The sequence below is a fragment of the Chenopodium album genome, chromosome 9 (genome assembly GCF_948465745.1).
Source record: "Chenopodium album chromosome 9, dcCheAlbu1.1, whole genome shotgun sequence".
NCBI lineage: Eukaryota > Viridiplantae > Streptophyta > Magnoliopsida > Caryophyllales > Amaranthaceae > Chenopodium > Chenopodium album.
Window position 1 is genome coordinate 39,071,317 of NC_137842.1, and position 15,949 is coordinate 39,087,265.

A 15,949-nucleotide genomic window follows, 5' to 3' on the forward strand; every position below is an offset into this window, starting at 1 on the left:
AAACACTATGTTCTCAATTAGGTTGTGGAGGTAATGCCCATGGTCTCACTTGAATGCTTACAAAGAGACATGTATATTGTCTTTAGGTAAAAGTTCGTTGTAAAACAAATAGTTAGCTCCCACTTGAGCTATCTTAGCCTTTGGTGAGTCATTAAGCTCCCAATCAACCACCTAGCTCTAGCTAAACTAGTGAGCTCCCACTAAGTCACTTAGCTCCCACTGAGCCTGTGAACTCCCAATGTGGCTAAGAGTTTTAGACATATACTTGAAAAGACATTTAGAAGATAATTCTATCCATAACTGAATATGGCATCCTTTCTTATCTTCGACATTTTGTTTAGTGTAACATTAGTCCTTCTTGCAAATCTTAGGAACTTTATAAGAAGGGATGTGATCCATCATTGTTTGAGTCATTTTTAAATGGCATCGAGGTCTCCGTGAAGACACACTATGTTCTTTGTGGAGTTATTTATGAAAATTTCATTTTCATAACTTTGTAATGGTCACGCTTGGCTCCAGCAAACATCGCTCGATCTAATCTAGACGTTTTGATATCTTGCCAAGTCGATTCTGTACTTCACTGAACTCTTGAACTATTCAAGGTCAAGTTTGTTAACATTTGATGAATATAGCCATATTCTTTCAAATTCTTTGTGAAACGTTGAAGTAAATGAATCCTCTTTAGCTTTCGGAGTCAATTGTATATACCAAGAACAATAGCTCTTTACTTTGTGGGTTTCAACAAGTAAGACTTGCTTGTCTTAGAACGATTCTGAATCGATCAACTATCAAGATCCTATCTAATAGAGCCTTGAGTACGTTCTTGTCGATGTGACATAGCTAAAGATGTTCAGAACGCAAATCATGCCCATGAATTTGAGCTTTTGCTAGTTTATCATGTTAAGATAATGTTTGTTTATAATCAAGCATTCTTGACTCATGGTTTAGACAACCATGCCATTCAAATAAATTTGCAACTATTTCTCATTGCCTTGAATGTGAGTCTTTCCGTGTGTAAACGAGTCAATTGCTGATTATGGAACACAATAACCATTTATTTGTTCCAGCCTTAGCTTAAAGGTGTTTGAACAAAGCATGCGACCTTACAACTGATGTAGCACCACTTGCTTCATCTTAGCTTGTAAGTAGATAACTTAGCTTATCTTTAATAGTTTGAGGTCACTTTCAAAGTGGAACACTCAAGTAGTATCCGATACTTGTGAAGATAATGAATTGCTAAGTTGACTTCAATAACATGAATTCATTAGTAAAATGGAATCTCATTCCTTTTCTTTGTTCCTTGTTTCCTATATTTCTTATCATACTTTATCTCATAATCATTAAGAACCATTTCTTTAAGAGTCTTTGACTTTTATACTTTGTTAGGCATAATAAAGCATCTAATGCGCCGTAAAACAAAGTTCCATCTTTTCCTTTAATTCACGTTTGAATTACTACATCAATGAGTCCTACTCGTCTATGTATTAAGCGAAAAGATATGTTGGTTGTCAATATTGACAATTTGAGTTTGCAACTCAATACTTCATGTTTTATCAAAACTACCTAGTATTTTGAATACATGATGTCCAACCGTCCTTTTGGATTTTGTTATAAAAGTCATTTATGAGAATTGTATTTTAGAAATGCTTTACTTTTCTTTCAGAACCATTCTCAAAGATTTCCTTTACCAATCATGGAAAGCAATACAGTTTGATTTGGAATTCTACAAATATAAGTGCAAAGTATAACCATTTATCAAGTAAATAACTTAATAAGTTTGAAAATTAAAAGGTATTCATGCAAATCTTCAATCTTATTTAACGTCTTATCCACGCATTAAAATTGTCCCCAATTAGCGAGAATAAGTCGATTCAAAGATCCGAAGAAACAAAGAGTGGTTAAGCATGATTTGGCTTGTCTTAACACTCAATCTCCTAAGGTAAGCAACGCTTTGCTAATGGCTCCAAGCCATTCTTGGTTGAATAAATCATCGCATCTAATGCTCTCTCAACAATTTATTCACTTTGCCACGACATGTTAGGACTCCATCACTCATATCGTTGAGTACAACCAAAACCAACTCGCATACCCGGTATGCCTTACTTCCTAGGAGAGGTAGTGATACCTTGCTTTGGCGTAGCCCACCACTACCCTCGTTCGACCGGTAAGTGTTGTTTCGGAATGACAAGTTTTTACTCAATATTTATGGACCTAGGGTTGGTTGATTTAAGTGAACCTAATTAATCATCACAACATTCGAAATCCTAAACATGCATCTAACATATATGTATATATATATATATATATGTATATATATATATATATATATATGTATATATATATATATATGTATGTATATATATATATATATATATATATATATATATATACAATATATATATATATATATATATATATATACAATATATATATATATATATATATATATATATATATATATATATATATATATACATATATATATATATATATATATATATATATATATCAAAGAACATAAATATAGATGCATTTGACAACTAGCATGACCCCTTGAGATCTTTAAATCTTCAAAAGGTCTTCATTACAACTTTCATGGCTACGTCTTACAAGAACCTCCATCTTCAAGACTTGACCATAATTAAATGCAACTACTAGTATCTACGATTAGGACTAATCTAAATATTAAGGTACAAAAATACTCAACGGTACGCATACCGTATTTAGATTTACAAAAATACATCACGGATCGCAATCCGTATTTTCTATCCTATTTGGGCCCCACAAGTTGCCATTTCATAAAACCCGTGAGAGAATATACATTCCATTCATCCATTCACTATTTGTGAATGGCCCATGCATTTTACAACGATAAACAAGTAACAATGCATAAACATGCGTGAACTAGTAACTAATCTAGGTGGTTAATCCAATTAACACGCCTAATTAAAACTAGTCAAAATTATTTTAACCAGTTATGTAAATAAGCGCAATTTAATATTTGAAGCTCCCACTAAATTCCGCATCCAACTTAATTAATCCAATTAATTAAGTCGGTAATTCCCAAAAATTGTCAAAATAAATTTTGCCATTGCCGCTTAAAACCGAGGCCTAGCCTCCAAAATTTATTAAAATAATTAAAACAAATTAGATTAATAAAATAATTAAAACGACAATTTTTTAAGTAAAAATAAGAAGTCCAAAATGTTTAAGTGCCTAGCACTAAGACACGGAGTGCTCACATTTCGCACAACCGTTAGATGCTCAATGAACGTGGGAGTGGGCCCGATGTCGCTAAGCGTTACACCGCCCACATCAGCGAACTTTCACACATAAAAAACGTGGCCCTTGATGGCCCATGTTGAACGAATTCATTGCACTACATTGCTTCGCAAGCAACGTCTACACATACCCTTAATTACATAATGCATGTACAAAGTCCAAACGATGCACCATGTGCTCGTGCCCCGCATCACGGCGCCACAGCAGCCCCAAGTGCATGCAACACAGCACACACATACGCACGCACATGGCAGCGTGCTGCGTTGCTTGTGCTGATGCTGCTTGCGTGCCATTCGCCTCGGGATTTTATCCCCAAAATTTTTGCGTGACTTTCGAAATTAATTCTAAATTAATTTTAGAACTAATTTAATGAGCAAAATTAAAATTTAAACAAGTCTAACTCAAATAAAATTTTTAAAGGGTATGCAACCAAAATAATTCCCAAGAACCATTCTTTAATTAAATTGGTTTAACTTGGTGCAACAAAAATAATAGGGCAAATACTCACTATTAATTTATTTAATTTAAATTAACTTTGAGTTTTGACAAAATAAGAGAAATTTGGAAAAATGAACATAAACTCAATAAAGATTCCAACTTAAATACTTGTGAATCCTTAAAAAATTATATCTTCTAATATGAAGATAAACAATTTTTCTATCACAAAGTTTCAAATTTTATGATTCCAATCAACTAAAAAATGATTAAATCAATAAAGTTAAAAAAAAATTCATGGAATTTAGTAATATAAAGTTTCAATCACTTAAAATAATTAAATATTGAATCTTGAATACTTGGAAGCCTCAAAGAACAACAATTTCACACTTAATGCAATTAGTTTGCAATTATGTGAAAAATAAAACCAAGCATTCAAGCACAAATTACTACAAAGTAATCATGCCTAAAGAGGTTTAGAATTGCATATAAAATATGTATTGAACCAATTACATAACCACCATAAATATGCAATTAATTTTCAAGGTTAGAAGGCTTAAAATTTTTCGTAAAAACAAAAAAACCCTCGAAAATAGCATTTCTGGTCCTTTTTTTTGGCTAAAAACCGTTTCCTGGAAGTTAACACATTTCCAGATCACATTTTCCACCCAAAATTCACTATTTTTGGGTCGAAATGTGGGTTCGGGGCTGAAGGTAGCTGAAATACGAGGTTAAAATAGATGATACGAGCTACTAATCTAATTAGCAACTTAAACAAGAAAAATAAGCCATAATAATCACCTCGAAAAATATTATAATTTTAAAAATGAACGAGCGTGGCTCCGATACCGTTGTTGGGGTTTGGTAAGTCCAACTTACCGCAGAAACGACCCTGACCCAAAGAACCACTCGCAATTAATAAAACCATAAAGCATAACAAAAAAACATAAAAGGATAGAATCGTAATTTACCTTTGACGCGTGCTTCGCCCGGCCTAATGGGCTCTTACTTGAAAGCTTTAGCTCCAAAAGTACCGAGCCACCAACGGTATCCACCCACAAAGGATGAACACCGACTTTTTAATTCCGCTACCTTTGAGTTAGCAAGGTCCGACCAAAACCCGAGTGATTAAATTAGTTCAAAGGTTTTCACTCAAGTGATTTTCCCAATACCCCAACTTGGGTATTTATAGGGAAAACAAGAGAGTGAAAAAGCTCTCCCATCAATGTGGGAGAATTGAATTTTCCATTTTATTTTAATAATCAAACTAGTAATAAATCAACAAGTGGCAAGCTCATGAGAGAGGTTAGGGGAGGACCATTTGGAGGAGGGGGGACCAAACTTGCTCCCCACTCCCTCTCCAAAATCCGGCCAACACACCCCTCAAACCTCCTCTCAAATTGCACCACATGGCATCACACTTGGGCACCAAGGCACCTAAGGTGGGCTTCCATGTGCGGCTGCCAGCAGGCCCACCACAAGCGTGCGGGCTGCTAGGCGCTTTTGGCCAGCAAGCCCAGCACGGCTTGTGCGTGCTGCTCGTGCTCTCAGCCAACGAGCCGCGCATCAAGGATGCGGGCTGCTGCTGAGAGCAGATGCTCCTTGTGCACATTGGCCAGCGCTGCTAGCATGCGATGTTAGCATTGGTGCGCTAGCACGCACCAGCCAGCCTAGGCTCGGCTTGGTGCGCATGCTAGCAACCATGCTATATTAAATGCCCTTAGCACTCGGTTTGCTCGGGGCATTCCGATGCTAGGGGTATTTTTGTCTTGTGGATTTATTATTTTCATGTCTCATCTTTTATTATTTTGACTGGACTTCCGACGCTCGGTTTCGACGCTCTAAGCTCGAATTTTCGACGTCCAAATATTTAATACTCGGGCGACGAATTAATTTCTTCCGAATTAATTCGTCGAGTCGGTTCGTATATTTTCTAGGGTATGACCCCAAGGGTTCAGTCAAGATTAAGCTGTAATATTATAATTGATATTACTAATTAGGAGCGGCCTCCACCCAGGCATTCCGATCACTTGACCTTACTGAATATATTAGCTTTTTAATAATTCTCAACCCGCTATCAGAATAATACACTTGTTCGAAGGACACCATTCCTTTCACTAGTGTCTCGAGAGACCGCGGAAACGTTTGAATAGGTCTTCTCCAATTGGTTGAGGTGTATGGGTGAAAAATAGCCTATTGAGATCCTAACGGATCAAGATCCGGCGATGAGGAAAGCGTTGAAAGTGACTATGCAAGGAACCATTCATCGATGGTGTATTTGGCACATTACCCAAATATTTGCCACGAAGCTTGGGAAGCTTAAAAATTATACTGAAATTAAAACTAAACTTGAGAGTGCAATTTATGACAGTCTTGATTGTGAAGAGTTTGAGGCTAATTGGCTTGAGGCAATCAAGAAGCATGAACTAGAAGATTATGAATGGCTTCAAGGTATCTTCTTGATTCATTATAAAAATAGAATCACAATTGTACAGTGTAGCTGTTATAATGTGTTTGTGTGTGTGTGTTATACTGTGTGTTGCTGTTATAATGTTATGCTGGTGGATATTGTTATGTTGCTGTTATAATGTTATGCTGCTGTGAATGTGTTGGCAAATCTAGATTTGTAAAATTGTTATGTTGGTGCATAAGCTCTGTGAACTATGTAAATCCTATTCAGTGCTATCTAAACTAGTCTGTGACTTTGATGCTCTGTGGATATTGTTATGCTATGTGACTTTTCATAATCTAGGAATCATGATATATATATATATATATATATATATATATATATATATATAAATATATATATATATATATTTTGAACTCTTTTACTGCCTTTCTAGATCATGTAACTGTTGGTGCATAAGCTCTGTGAAAATTATGCTCTGTGAACTGTAAACCCTATTCAATGGCTCTTTTTTAAATTTGTTTAGGGTTGTATGAAGAACGCAATAAGTGGGTGCTTGCTTTTCTGAAACATTTATTTTGGGCCGGGATGAAAACAGCTCAACGGGTTGAGAGTATTCAAAGGTTTTTTTATGGGTATTTGAGCAAGCATACTTTGTTGCATGAGTTTGTGGAGAGGTATTGTGATGCCTTGGAATTTAGGTGCACAAGTTAGAAAAGAGCAGATGACAATAATGATAGGTATGTAAGGCAAGCGTACAATGATTTCCCGGCTAAGTTGGTATTTCGGAAGATTTATACGGATGTAAAATTTAAGGTGGTGCAACGAGAGTGAAACCGTATAATTTATGTAAGTGAGATCCATCGGAATCGGGTTTCTAACACAATAACTGAGTTCGCTGTGGAGGACAGAGTATGGTACAAGCCCAGAGGATCGCGTATAGAAAAGTCATCTAAGAGAAAGAGAGAGTACAAGCATTTATTTGACAGTTCAACCAAGCACGTAACTTGTGACTGTCGCCACTTTGAGTGTCATGGGATTATTTGTCGTCACATCATTTGGGTTTATGAGATTAATAATTACTATGAGATACAAGACAATTATAATTTCCGGAGGTGGAGGAAATATGTGATACGGAAGCACAGAAGGGTGAAAGTGTGATATCATGACCCAAGCAAAACCGAGGAAGTTTGTAGGTATAAAACAATGATGGTCAGGTTTGGTACGTTGTGTTCGAAAGCTTCGGGTTCCATTCAGAGTACTGCAGTGGTGATGCAAGCACTGCAGTTAGTTGAATTGCAAGTGGAGGAGAAGTTAGAAATGCTTGCGACATAGAGTGGTCAAGGTGTAGGAACACCATAATCACTTTGTTTGGAGAAAGAAAAGGACTCGACCCCATCGACTCAAAGACAGGGTAGCTGTGAGGGTCATGGTGATGGCAATGATCAATGACAATAGGGTAGCTATTGAAGAACAAGATGTTCACGTGAAAGACCCACCCTTACCAAAGAGGCCAGCTCATTGCACCACTGATTCGAGGTACAAGTCATGTCTTGAGAAACCAAAGAAGGCAAAGACAACGAGGAACACACAAGGCAAGAACACATACACAAGACAAGAACACACAACGCAAGAACATGACTGTTTCGGAAGCCCAAACAACTGAACCTTCCTCAAATGGGGTAAATATTCCTTCAATTCTTCAATCCTTATTACTAATGAGGCAGATATATGTCCAAAGGCCCTTAGTGATATCTTTTAAGTTGCTGCCATATTTTGCTCTGTGCCTTTTAAAGACTATATTCTGGAGAAATTTTGTTTTAGGCAATCAAGTACATAAAAGATGTTCTGGTTTCAAATACAGTTTAATAATCCCAACTATTGCCCATTTACCTAGAATAGTCCCAACTAATGTTTATTCTGTAATAATCCCAACTATTCATCCTATTTTCCTCCAACAATCCTAGTTGACTGGAAACCGATTTTCCAAGTTAACCTTTTCCCAAATATTTTTTTTTTACCTTTTTTTTCCATATGGATGCTGAGTTGGACAAAAACTATAGTTGACCTCCCTCATTTTTTCCTCAATTCATTTCCCACCCAAAGTAGACGCCACGTCATCACCCTCAACCACCTTCTGCAAAAAAATTAAATCCCACCATTAACAGTCTCTCTTGCGAATTAACTTCTCCACCCAAATTTCAGTTTCCTAAATTGGAAAAAATCTAGCAAAATTGAGTTTCCATTTAAAATAAATACAGTGCGACGGTGGTGGGATAGCTTTCGCGACGCCATTGAAGAAGTGTAGTGAAGCTTTGTTCAGGTAAACCCTAGTTTTGTTAAATTTCGCAAAGATTGTTGATTTATGTATCTAATTGATTCGATTTACTGAGATTATTGAGAATTATAATTAGTTTGTGGGTGTGTTAGATTTGCATATGGTTAGATTTTCATATTTTCTGGGTTTTGTTAATTTGTGAATTATAATCAATTTTAATTGTTGTTTGTTGTGGTTTACTGTATTCGTTATGTTAGGGTTTGTTGTTGATTATTTGTGTGGAAGTGTTAGTAATTGTGAATTATTGTTGTAGTTGTTAGGTTGAAATGTGTGAGTATATTTCTCTGAAGTTTTGTCATAGTGGGTACTTCAAGCATGTTAATAATGGTGAATTGGTTTATGAGGGGGGGGGGGAGAGAGGTAAATCTAAGCAAATTGACCAAGATTTGTTAAGTTTCTTTGACATAATGGAGTTAGCTAAGGAGTGTTGCAGTGAGGGGAAAACTGTTGTTGGTCTGTATTACTTGGTTCCTGGGCTAAGTATGACAAATGGACTTAGGAAAGTGCATGATGATGCTGATGTAATGGAGGTAGCTAAGCTAGGTGTGAAGTAAAGGTGTGTGGAGCTGTATGTAAAGCATAGAGATGAGTCACCAGAGCTTGAGCCAATTGAGGAACCAGTAGTTGTAAGACACTTCCAACCACTGACACAAGCTTCTCAATCTTCTCCAAAACCATCCAAACTTATAAAAAAGAAAATGACACCTAAAAAGGGCCCACCAACTGTGTTGACTCAAGTTAGGACAAGTCCAAGGACTAAAAAAGCACCTGCCCCACCATTAATTCCAAAAGGGCTGCCCAAAAAAGCATCTTCCAACTCCCTCAAAGAAACAACAGATGCCCCAACTTCCCCCAACCTTACCCATAATGCTTTTAATACTTTAGATCTAGGTTTTCTGAAATAAACTTCCCCTCCACAAACAACATAACCTAGAAATACAACCAGTCCACCAAACACCTCTCAACCTGTTACTGATGATGAGTATGATTGGCTTGATGACAGGCCAGATAGTCCGCTTAGGTTAAATCAGTTGTGTGAAGGTTACTTTAGTGGTGGAAGTGATGATGCAGACCCAACATTTAATCCTCTGACAGATAAAGGCAAAGGTGTTTTAGCAGAGTGTAGTGACAAAGGGAAGGGAGCTGTAAAACCTTTTTTGAAGAAGTATGCACTGAGGATGAGGAGGATGATGGATTTGATTTGGAGTTGGAAAATGAAAATGTTCTCACTGGTTTGGAAGGATTAGATGCAGAATTGGAGGATGAGTATAATGAGGCCATTTTGGATGAAGGGGACAATTTTGATTCTGATATAGGTGATGAGGAATACAACCAAGCTAGAGAGAGAGTTAAGAGCTGCACCACACAACTAGTACAAGCTGCAGCACAGTTGGATAAAGAAGCAATTGAGGGAAAGAGCACTGTGGTGAATGAAGAGCAAGATAATGAGTCTGAGCATGAAAGTGAGTATGAAGATACTGAGGAGGAAGATAACTCCCCACCTCCAACAGATGAAAAGGGAATGAGGGTTGCAGGACAAAGAGATCTGCTTTGCTAGTTATCCCAGACAATGACTTTTCACATTTCACCTAGAGAGTTGGTTTGAGGTTTGCAAAAAGAGATGACTTTAGGGAGCCAGTTTCTAAGTATGCTGTATTTCAAGGGAAAAACTTAGTAATTACCAATAGCAACAAGAACAGGGGTCAAAGGATTGAAGCAAGGTGTATTAAGGGCTGTCCATTTAGAGTTTATGGTTCTTGGCATACTGTAAAGGCAGCAATTTTGATAAAGAGAGTGTACAATAAGCACGCCTGTCAGAGGAATATGAAGAAAAACAGACAGTTGAAGGCCAAATGGGTTGCACAGCAATTCCTAGAGGTGTTTAAAACAAGACCTCACTGGCTAGCCAAAGAGATAGTGGAATGTACAAAGAAGGCATACAAGATGATAGTGAATAGGGTGTTTGCATACAAAGTCAAGTATGCAGCTTACAAGCTTCTAAATGAATCAATGCATGACCATTACCAAAAGGTGGGGGGATACTTAGCTGCTGTTCAGAAGAGCATTCCTGGTAGCCACATTCAGTTAGTGACAGTTCAGTCAAAGTTTCTTACACCAGTATTCCAAAGGCTCTTTATGTGTTTTAAGGGTCTAGCAAAAGGGTGGTAAGAAGGGTGTAGGAAAGTTCTAGCAGTTGATGGTTGTTTTTTGAAGACCTTTCTAAGTGGTCAGCTCCTTTGTGCAGTTGGTAGGGATGCAAATGACCAGATGTACCCAGTGGTCTGTGCTGTTACAAAAGGAGAAAACAATTTGAGCTGGGAGTGGTTTTTTACACATATTTAGACGTTTCTTGACTTGGGTGAAGGAGATGAAGTTGCTATCATCTCAGATGAACACCAAGTAAGTCTAATACCTTAGTAGTGATATGTTTTGTTAAAAATCATATAAAGTCTTGCATTCTGACTTTTTAGTTTGTCTGTTTTGTCAGGCAATACTCAATGCTGTGTCAAATGTCTTGCCCAAAGCTGAGCATAGACATTGTGCCAGACATATCTATGCTCACTGGAACAAGACATACAGAGGTGATGAATTCAAGTTGCAATTTTGGAAAATTGCAAAGTCTTACAGCATGGCAGATTATGATCAAGCACTGAGTGAACTTGCTGAAATAAGCACTGATGCAGCTGAGGCATTTAAGAAATATAACCCTCCTAGTTTCTGTAGAGCTTTCATGAAGACTTCAATGAAGACAGAGCCATAACCAGCGACATAGCAGAAACCTTCAATGGTAACATAATACAGGCAAGAACAAAGCATATTCTCTATATGCTTGAAGAAATAAGAACTGGGCTAATGCAGAGGCTTGTGAAGAAAAGGCAAGAAATGACTAAGTGCACAACTGCCCTATGCCCTAGAATTCAGAATAAGTTGAATAATGAGAAAGACAAGGCTGCATATTGTAATGTGTATCCCTCTTCTGAGACTTTGTTCAATGTCTCTCACAACATGGACCAGCTTGTGGTTAATTTGGAAGACAGAAGATGCAGTTGTAGGAAATGGGATATGCTTGGCATTCCCTGCTGTCATGCTTGTGCCTGCATCTTTTTCCTAAACCAAGAAGTAGAGGACTTTGTGGATGCATGCTATACAAGGGAGAACTATTTGAAGGCATATGCAGGTACAATTTCATATTGCTTTCATTCATCAAATGTTGATAGACATGTCACCTTTTATTTTTACTTAAAGTAGCTTGTGTGTCTTGTTTGATAAGATATATTCCTCCTATAGAAGGAGAAAGATATTGGCCAAAAGTCTCTTGCCCTCTTGCACCACCTCCCATTATTATAGGACCAGGGAGGCCAAGAAAAAACAGAATTAAGGACCCATTTGAGAACCCCAAAAAACCAGGTTCTTTATCCAAAAATGGAATTCAAATGTCCTGTTCTGTGTGCAAGTCAACTTCACAGAACAAGAGAAAATGCCCTAACAAGCCATCTGTTGAGGAACCCAGTGAACCACCATAAAAAAGCCTAGGGGTAGACCTAGAAAAGATGGGGAAACTCCTCAGGCCCAAGTCTCTGCTGCAGTGAATGCACCAGCACACCATGACATTAGTGCCCAACCCACACAGCTTGGAAGAGGTGGAATGACTATTTTGAGAGGAAGAGGAGCAAGAGGTGGACAACAACCTCAGACAGGAAGATCCCTACGACCATCTTCTACTTCAGGTGCAGGGATGTCTCAATCTGCAGGGCCATCAGATATAGCACAGGTGGGGACTCAGGCATTTGGCAATGGTAGAGCTCAGGGAAGGGGTCAGGGAAGGGGTGCAGGAAGAGGTAGAAGAGGTAGAAGAGGTGCAAGAAGAGGCCAAACATCTAGAGGAAGAGGAGCTCCTAGGGGTGTTGGAGTTCTTTTTGGTGATGATGGATATGTCCTTACCAATGTAAGTTAACAGCACTGTAACTATATCATGGTTTTATGAGAGTGTTAAGTATAATTTATAATTAATGCAATCTTGTTTCAGGTTCGAGGAAAATCTTCAAGGGAGCTTGCAGGAACAGCAACAACTATGAGGAGCAGGAAGGCTATAAGTCAGCAACCAACAAATTACATTGGTGGATTGAGCTCGAGCCAACAATCAAACCAGCCTCATCACACTTAGTAGTTTTAGGAGTTGTTTGTATGAAACAATTAAGCCTAGCTTATTTTGTGTTAAAAATTAGCTACTAATATTTTGGGGTAGTAGGAGTAGCTTGTATATTTGGCTACTTATTTTGGATTTTGGGAACTTATTATGACATACAACTTAAGTAATGTATGAAGTATTGAATGACTTATGTTTTGAATCCAAATTTTATTTCATATTGCATAAATAGGCACAGGTTACAAGCAACAAAGTTCACTGCCTACAACAACACTAATTTCCTTAATTCAAAGTCCAAAGACTAAGCTACTTAGATAATTGTCATTAATCATTAATTTACTCAAAACAATACTACTTGAACATCAACACCAAAATGCCAAAGAACAACCATGAAAAAAACAGAGCCATTGTCAAATTATATTCAGTCCTTGAAGACCTCATCAGCTCAATCCTTAGTTGGCTTACTTCAGCTTTCATTTCTAACAATTCATCCTCAAAATTTCCCTTCTTTCCTTGCAACCTCTTCACTTTTTCTTCCAACATACACTTCTGCATCTCCAACTCAGCTATAGTTGTTTCCCTTTCAAAGATCTGAAACCGCAATTCATCTCCATTGCTACAATCAACCCACTTCATGAAATTGCACTCTGTATCCTGTACAAATTCACAAAAAGCCTAATTTCAATCAAATTGCAACTACTCATTTCAACATTACAACAAAAAATTTACCCACAACTACAACAAAAATTATTCAATCAATAAACAACCAATTAACTTACAGGCCATTTAGGACAATAAAAGAATTTGCAACCAATATTAGGGCCCTTCTTCATCGTACGCACAACCGCCTCGAGCGCACAGCTGCATCTAGTCGTGGCATACAACCCTCCCCTAGAGCTTGAAGATGATGCTGGGGACCCACCTAACTTATTCCTTCCTGTAGCCATTGATAATTCAAAAGAAGATTAAAAAAAAAATCAATCACACTACAAACAGGGGAGATGAGGAGAGAAGAGAGAAGAAAAAATAACGGGCAAAAAAAAAAGTTAAGGCTAACTCACCTTATTAATAACAAGATAACAACAAGAAATTAAAAAAAAAAAAAAAGGAAAAACAAATGCCACGTAGGCTTTTAACCTGCACTAGCAGGTAAGTGACCTGCTGGGACTACTGGAGGAAAATAGGATGAATAGTTGGGATTATTACAGAATAAACGTTAGTTGGGACTATTCTAGGTAAATGAGAAATAGTTGGGATTATTAAACTGTATTTTTCCTATAATATATGTTGTTACACATGTAGGTACCATATATGCAGATGATGAATAAGATGGTTCCTTACAGTCCTCAATGTGTTGGTGGCATTCAATTGTGGGACGGGGACATTTCTATAGGGTACTTTACGGCTGTTGGTGGTGGTGGTCAAAACTTTCAAGGATCTCAAATCTCTTCCTAGTCAGGGATACTATCATCCGTATCCTCAATTTCCCCTGGCTCAGTACCTTTCAGGACCTTATGGATGGTAGAACCTTGTATCTGTGTTATCAGCCGCATCACCCAGACAAGGTTGCTACGTTCCTATACTACCTCGACCTCGGTCGCCGGTGACTCCACCCTCTCATGCGTCACAGAGATAGACTAATATGCTAAGGTTACTAATTTTGCGTTGCCATGTTTAGTAAGGCCGAATTCCTAACAACCCCATTTTCTGTCATACAAATTGTAAGGAAAAGGGCCCATTTTTTGTAAGCCCAAATTGTAAGGGCAATCTTTTGACATTTACATATGTGAGTTTAAGGCCCGTCTTTTGGCATTACAAGTGTTAACATTTACAACTAACAATTTAATTTTAGCAAAGGGAACCTTTTAATCTATCCTCCAATTAAAGAGTGCCACTAACAAAGTTCCAATAAATAAATTTAAGGGAACCACTTTAAAATTAAAGGGTACCACCACTAAGAACATAAAGGGTACCACTAACAAAATAAATGAAACAACTGGTTAACATATTTCAAAATCTAACACGCAATTAAAATTCAAGGGTACCACTAACAAGTTAAAGGTTACAACTACAAAGCAAAAGGGTACCACTAAAACGAATGGTCGATATATTTACACTTAAGCAGTGAAGTGTACCATTGGTTTATTAAAGGGCACGGATAAGAACATGAATATTACTACTGATAAAGCTTAGACCATTGGAACCACGTAGGGTACCACTAGAACTAAGTAGGGTAATACTAAAATAATGTAGGGTACCATCAGTACCATGTATATCTTATCTTAGAATACATATGAAACCCTAAGATTCATATTTACAACTATTTACAAATTTAAAGTTTGCAAAGGAAGGAAACCACCATTTAATCAAATTAAGGAACCATTTCATCACTCCAAGTAAACGTGAATAGAGTGGTCCTCCAATTAGAGAGTGTAAAGGGTTCTAATAAATCAAACTAAGTGAACCATTTAATCGAATAATAAATTATGTAAGGGCCATCTTTTGACATTACATATGTATGTAAAGACTTTCACTATTTACCATAATAACAAATTTCATTTTAGCGAGGGGACTATTTATTTAAAAGTAAGGAACCATGTAATCAACACACTCCATGTAAATTTGAAGAGCATGCCCGGGTGTAAAGGATTCTAATAAACCACTTTTAAATTCAAGGGTACCACTAAGTAGTTATAGGGTACCTTTAAAAAGAATAAAGATGCAGCTAAAAAGACTAATAGATATAGTTACACTAAAGCAGTAAAGTGTACCCTTGAGAACTGAAAGGGCCCAGCTAAAAGCAGGAAGAGTACTACTCACAAGCCATAGACCATTGGAACCAAGTAGGGTACCACTGGAACTAAGTAGGGTACCACTAGAATAATGTAGGGTACCATCAGTACCATGTATATCTTATCTTAGGATACATATGAAAGCCTAAGATTCACATTTACAACTATTTACAAATTTAAAGTTAGCAAAGGAAGGCAAACACCATTCAATCAAATTAAGGAACCATTTCATCACTGCAAGTAAATGTGAATTCCTCCAATTAGAGAGTGTATAGGGTTCTAATAAATCAAACTAAGGGAACCATTTAATCAAATAATAAAGTATGTAAAGGGCCATCTTTTGACATTACATATGTATGTAAACACTTTCACTATTTACCTTATTAACCAATTTCATTTTAGCGAGGGGACTATTTAATCAAAAGTAAGGAACCATGTAATCAACACACTCCATGTAAATGTGAAGAGCATGGTCCTCCAATTAGAGAGTGTGAAGGGTTCTAATAAACCAATTTAAATTCAAGGGTACCATTAAGCAGCTATAG

At 37.2% G+C, this 15,949-nt stretch overlaps 1 protein-coding gene across 1 annotated transcript; it reads left to right on the forward strand.

Annotated features, from left to right (window-relative positions):
- The first annotated feature begins 11,348 nt into the window (after window positions 1–11,348).
- LOC145557624 (uncharacterized) lies at window positions 11,349–11,989 on the forward strand. The gene is made up of 2 exons (XM_081618798.1): window positions 11,349–11,643; window positions 11,754–11,989. Exons 1-2 carry the CDS (start codon window positions 11,349–11,351, stop codon window positions 11,987–11,989), a joined length of 531 nt encoding a protein of 176 aa, XP_081474924.1.
- The last annotated feature ends 3,960 nt before the right edge of the window (window positions 11,990–15,949 follow it).

Excerpts from the sequence above, each read along its gene's own strand:
- LOC145557624 (XM_081618798.1), top strand. The coding sequence starts at position 11,349 with ATGACTAAGTGCACAACTGCCCTATGCCCTAGAATTCAGAATAAGTTG. Across the intron at positions 11,644-11,753 it reads CTATTTGAAGGCATATGCAG|AAGGAGAAAGATATTGGCCA; the intron begins GTACAATTTCAT and ends TTCCTCCTATAG.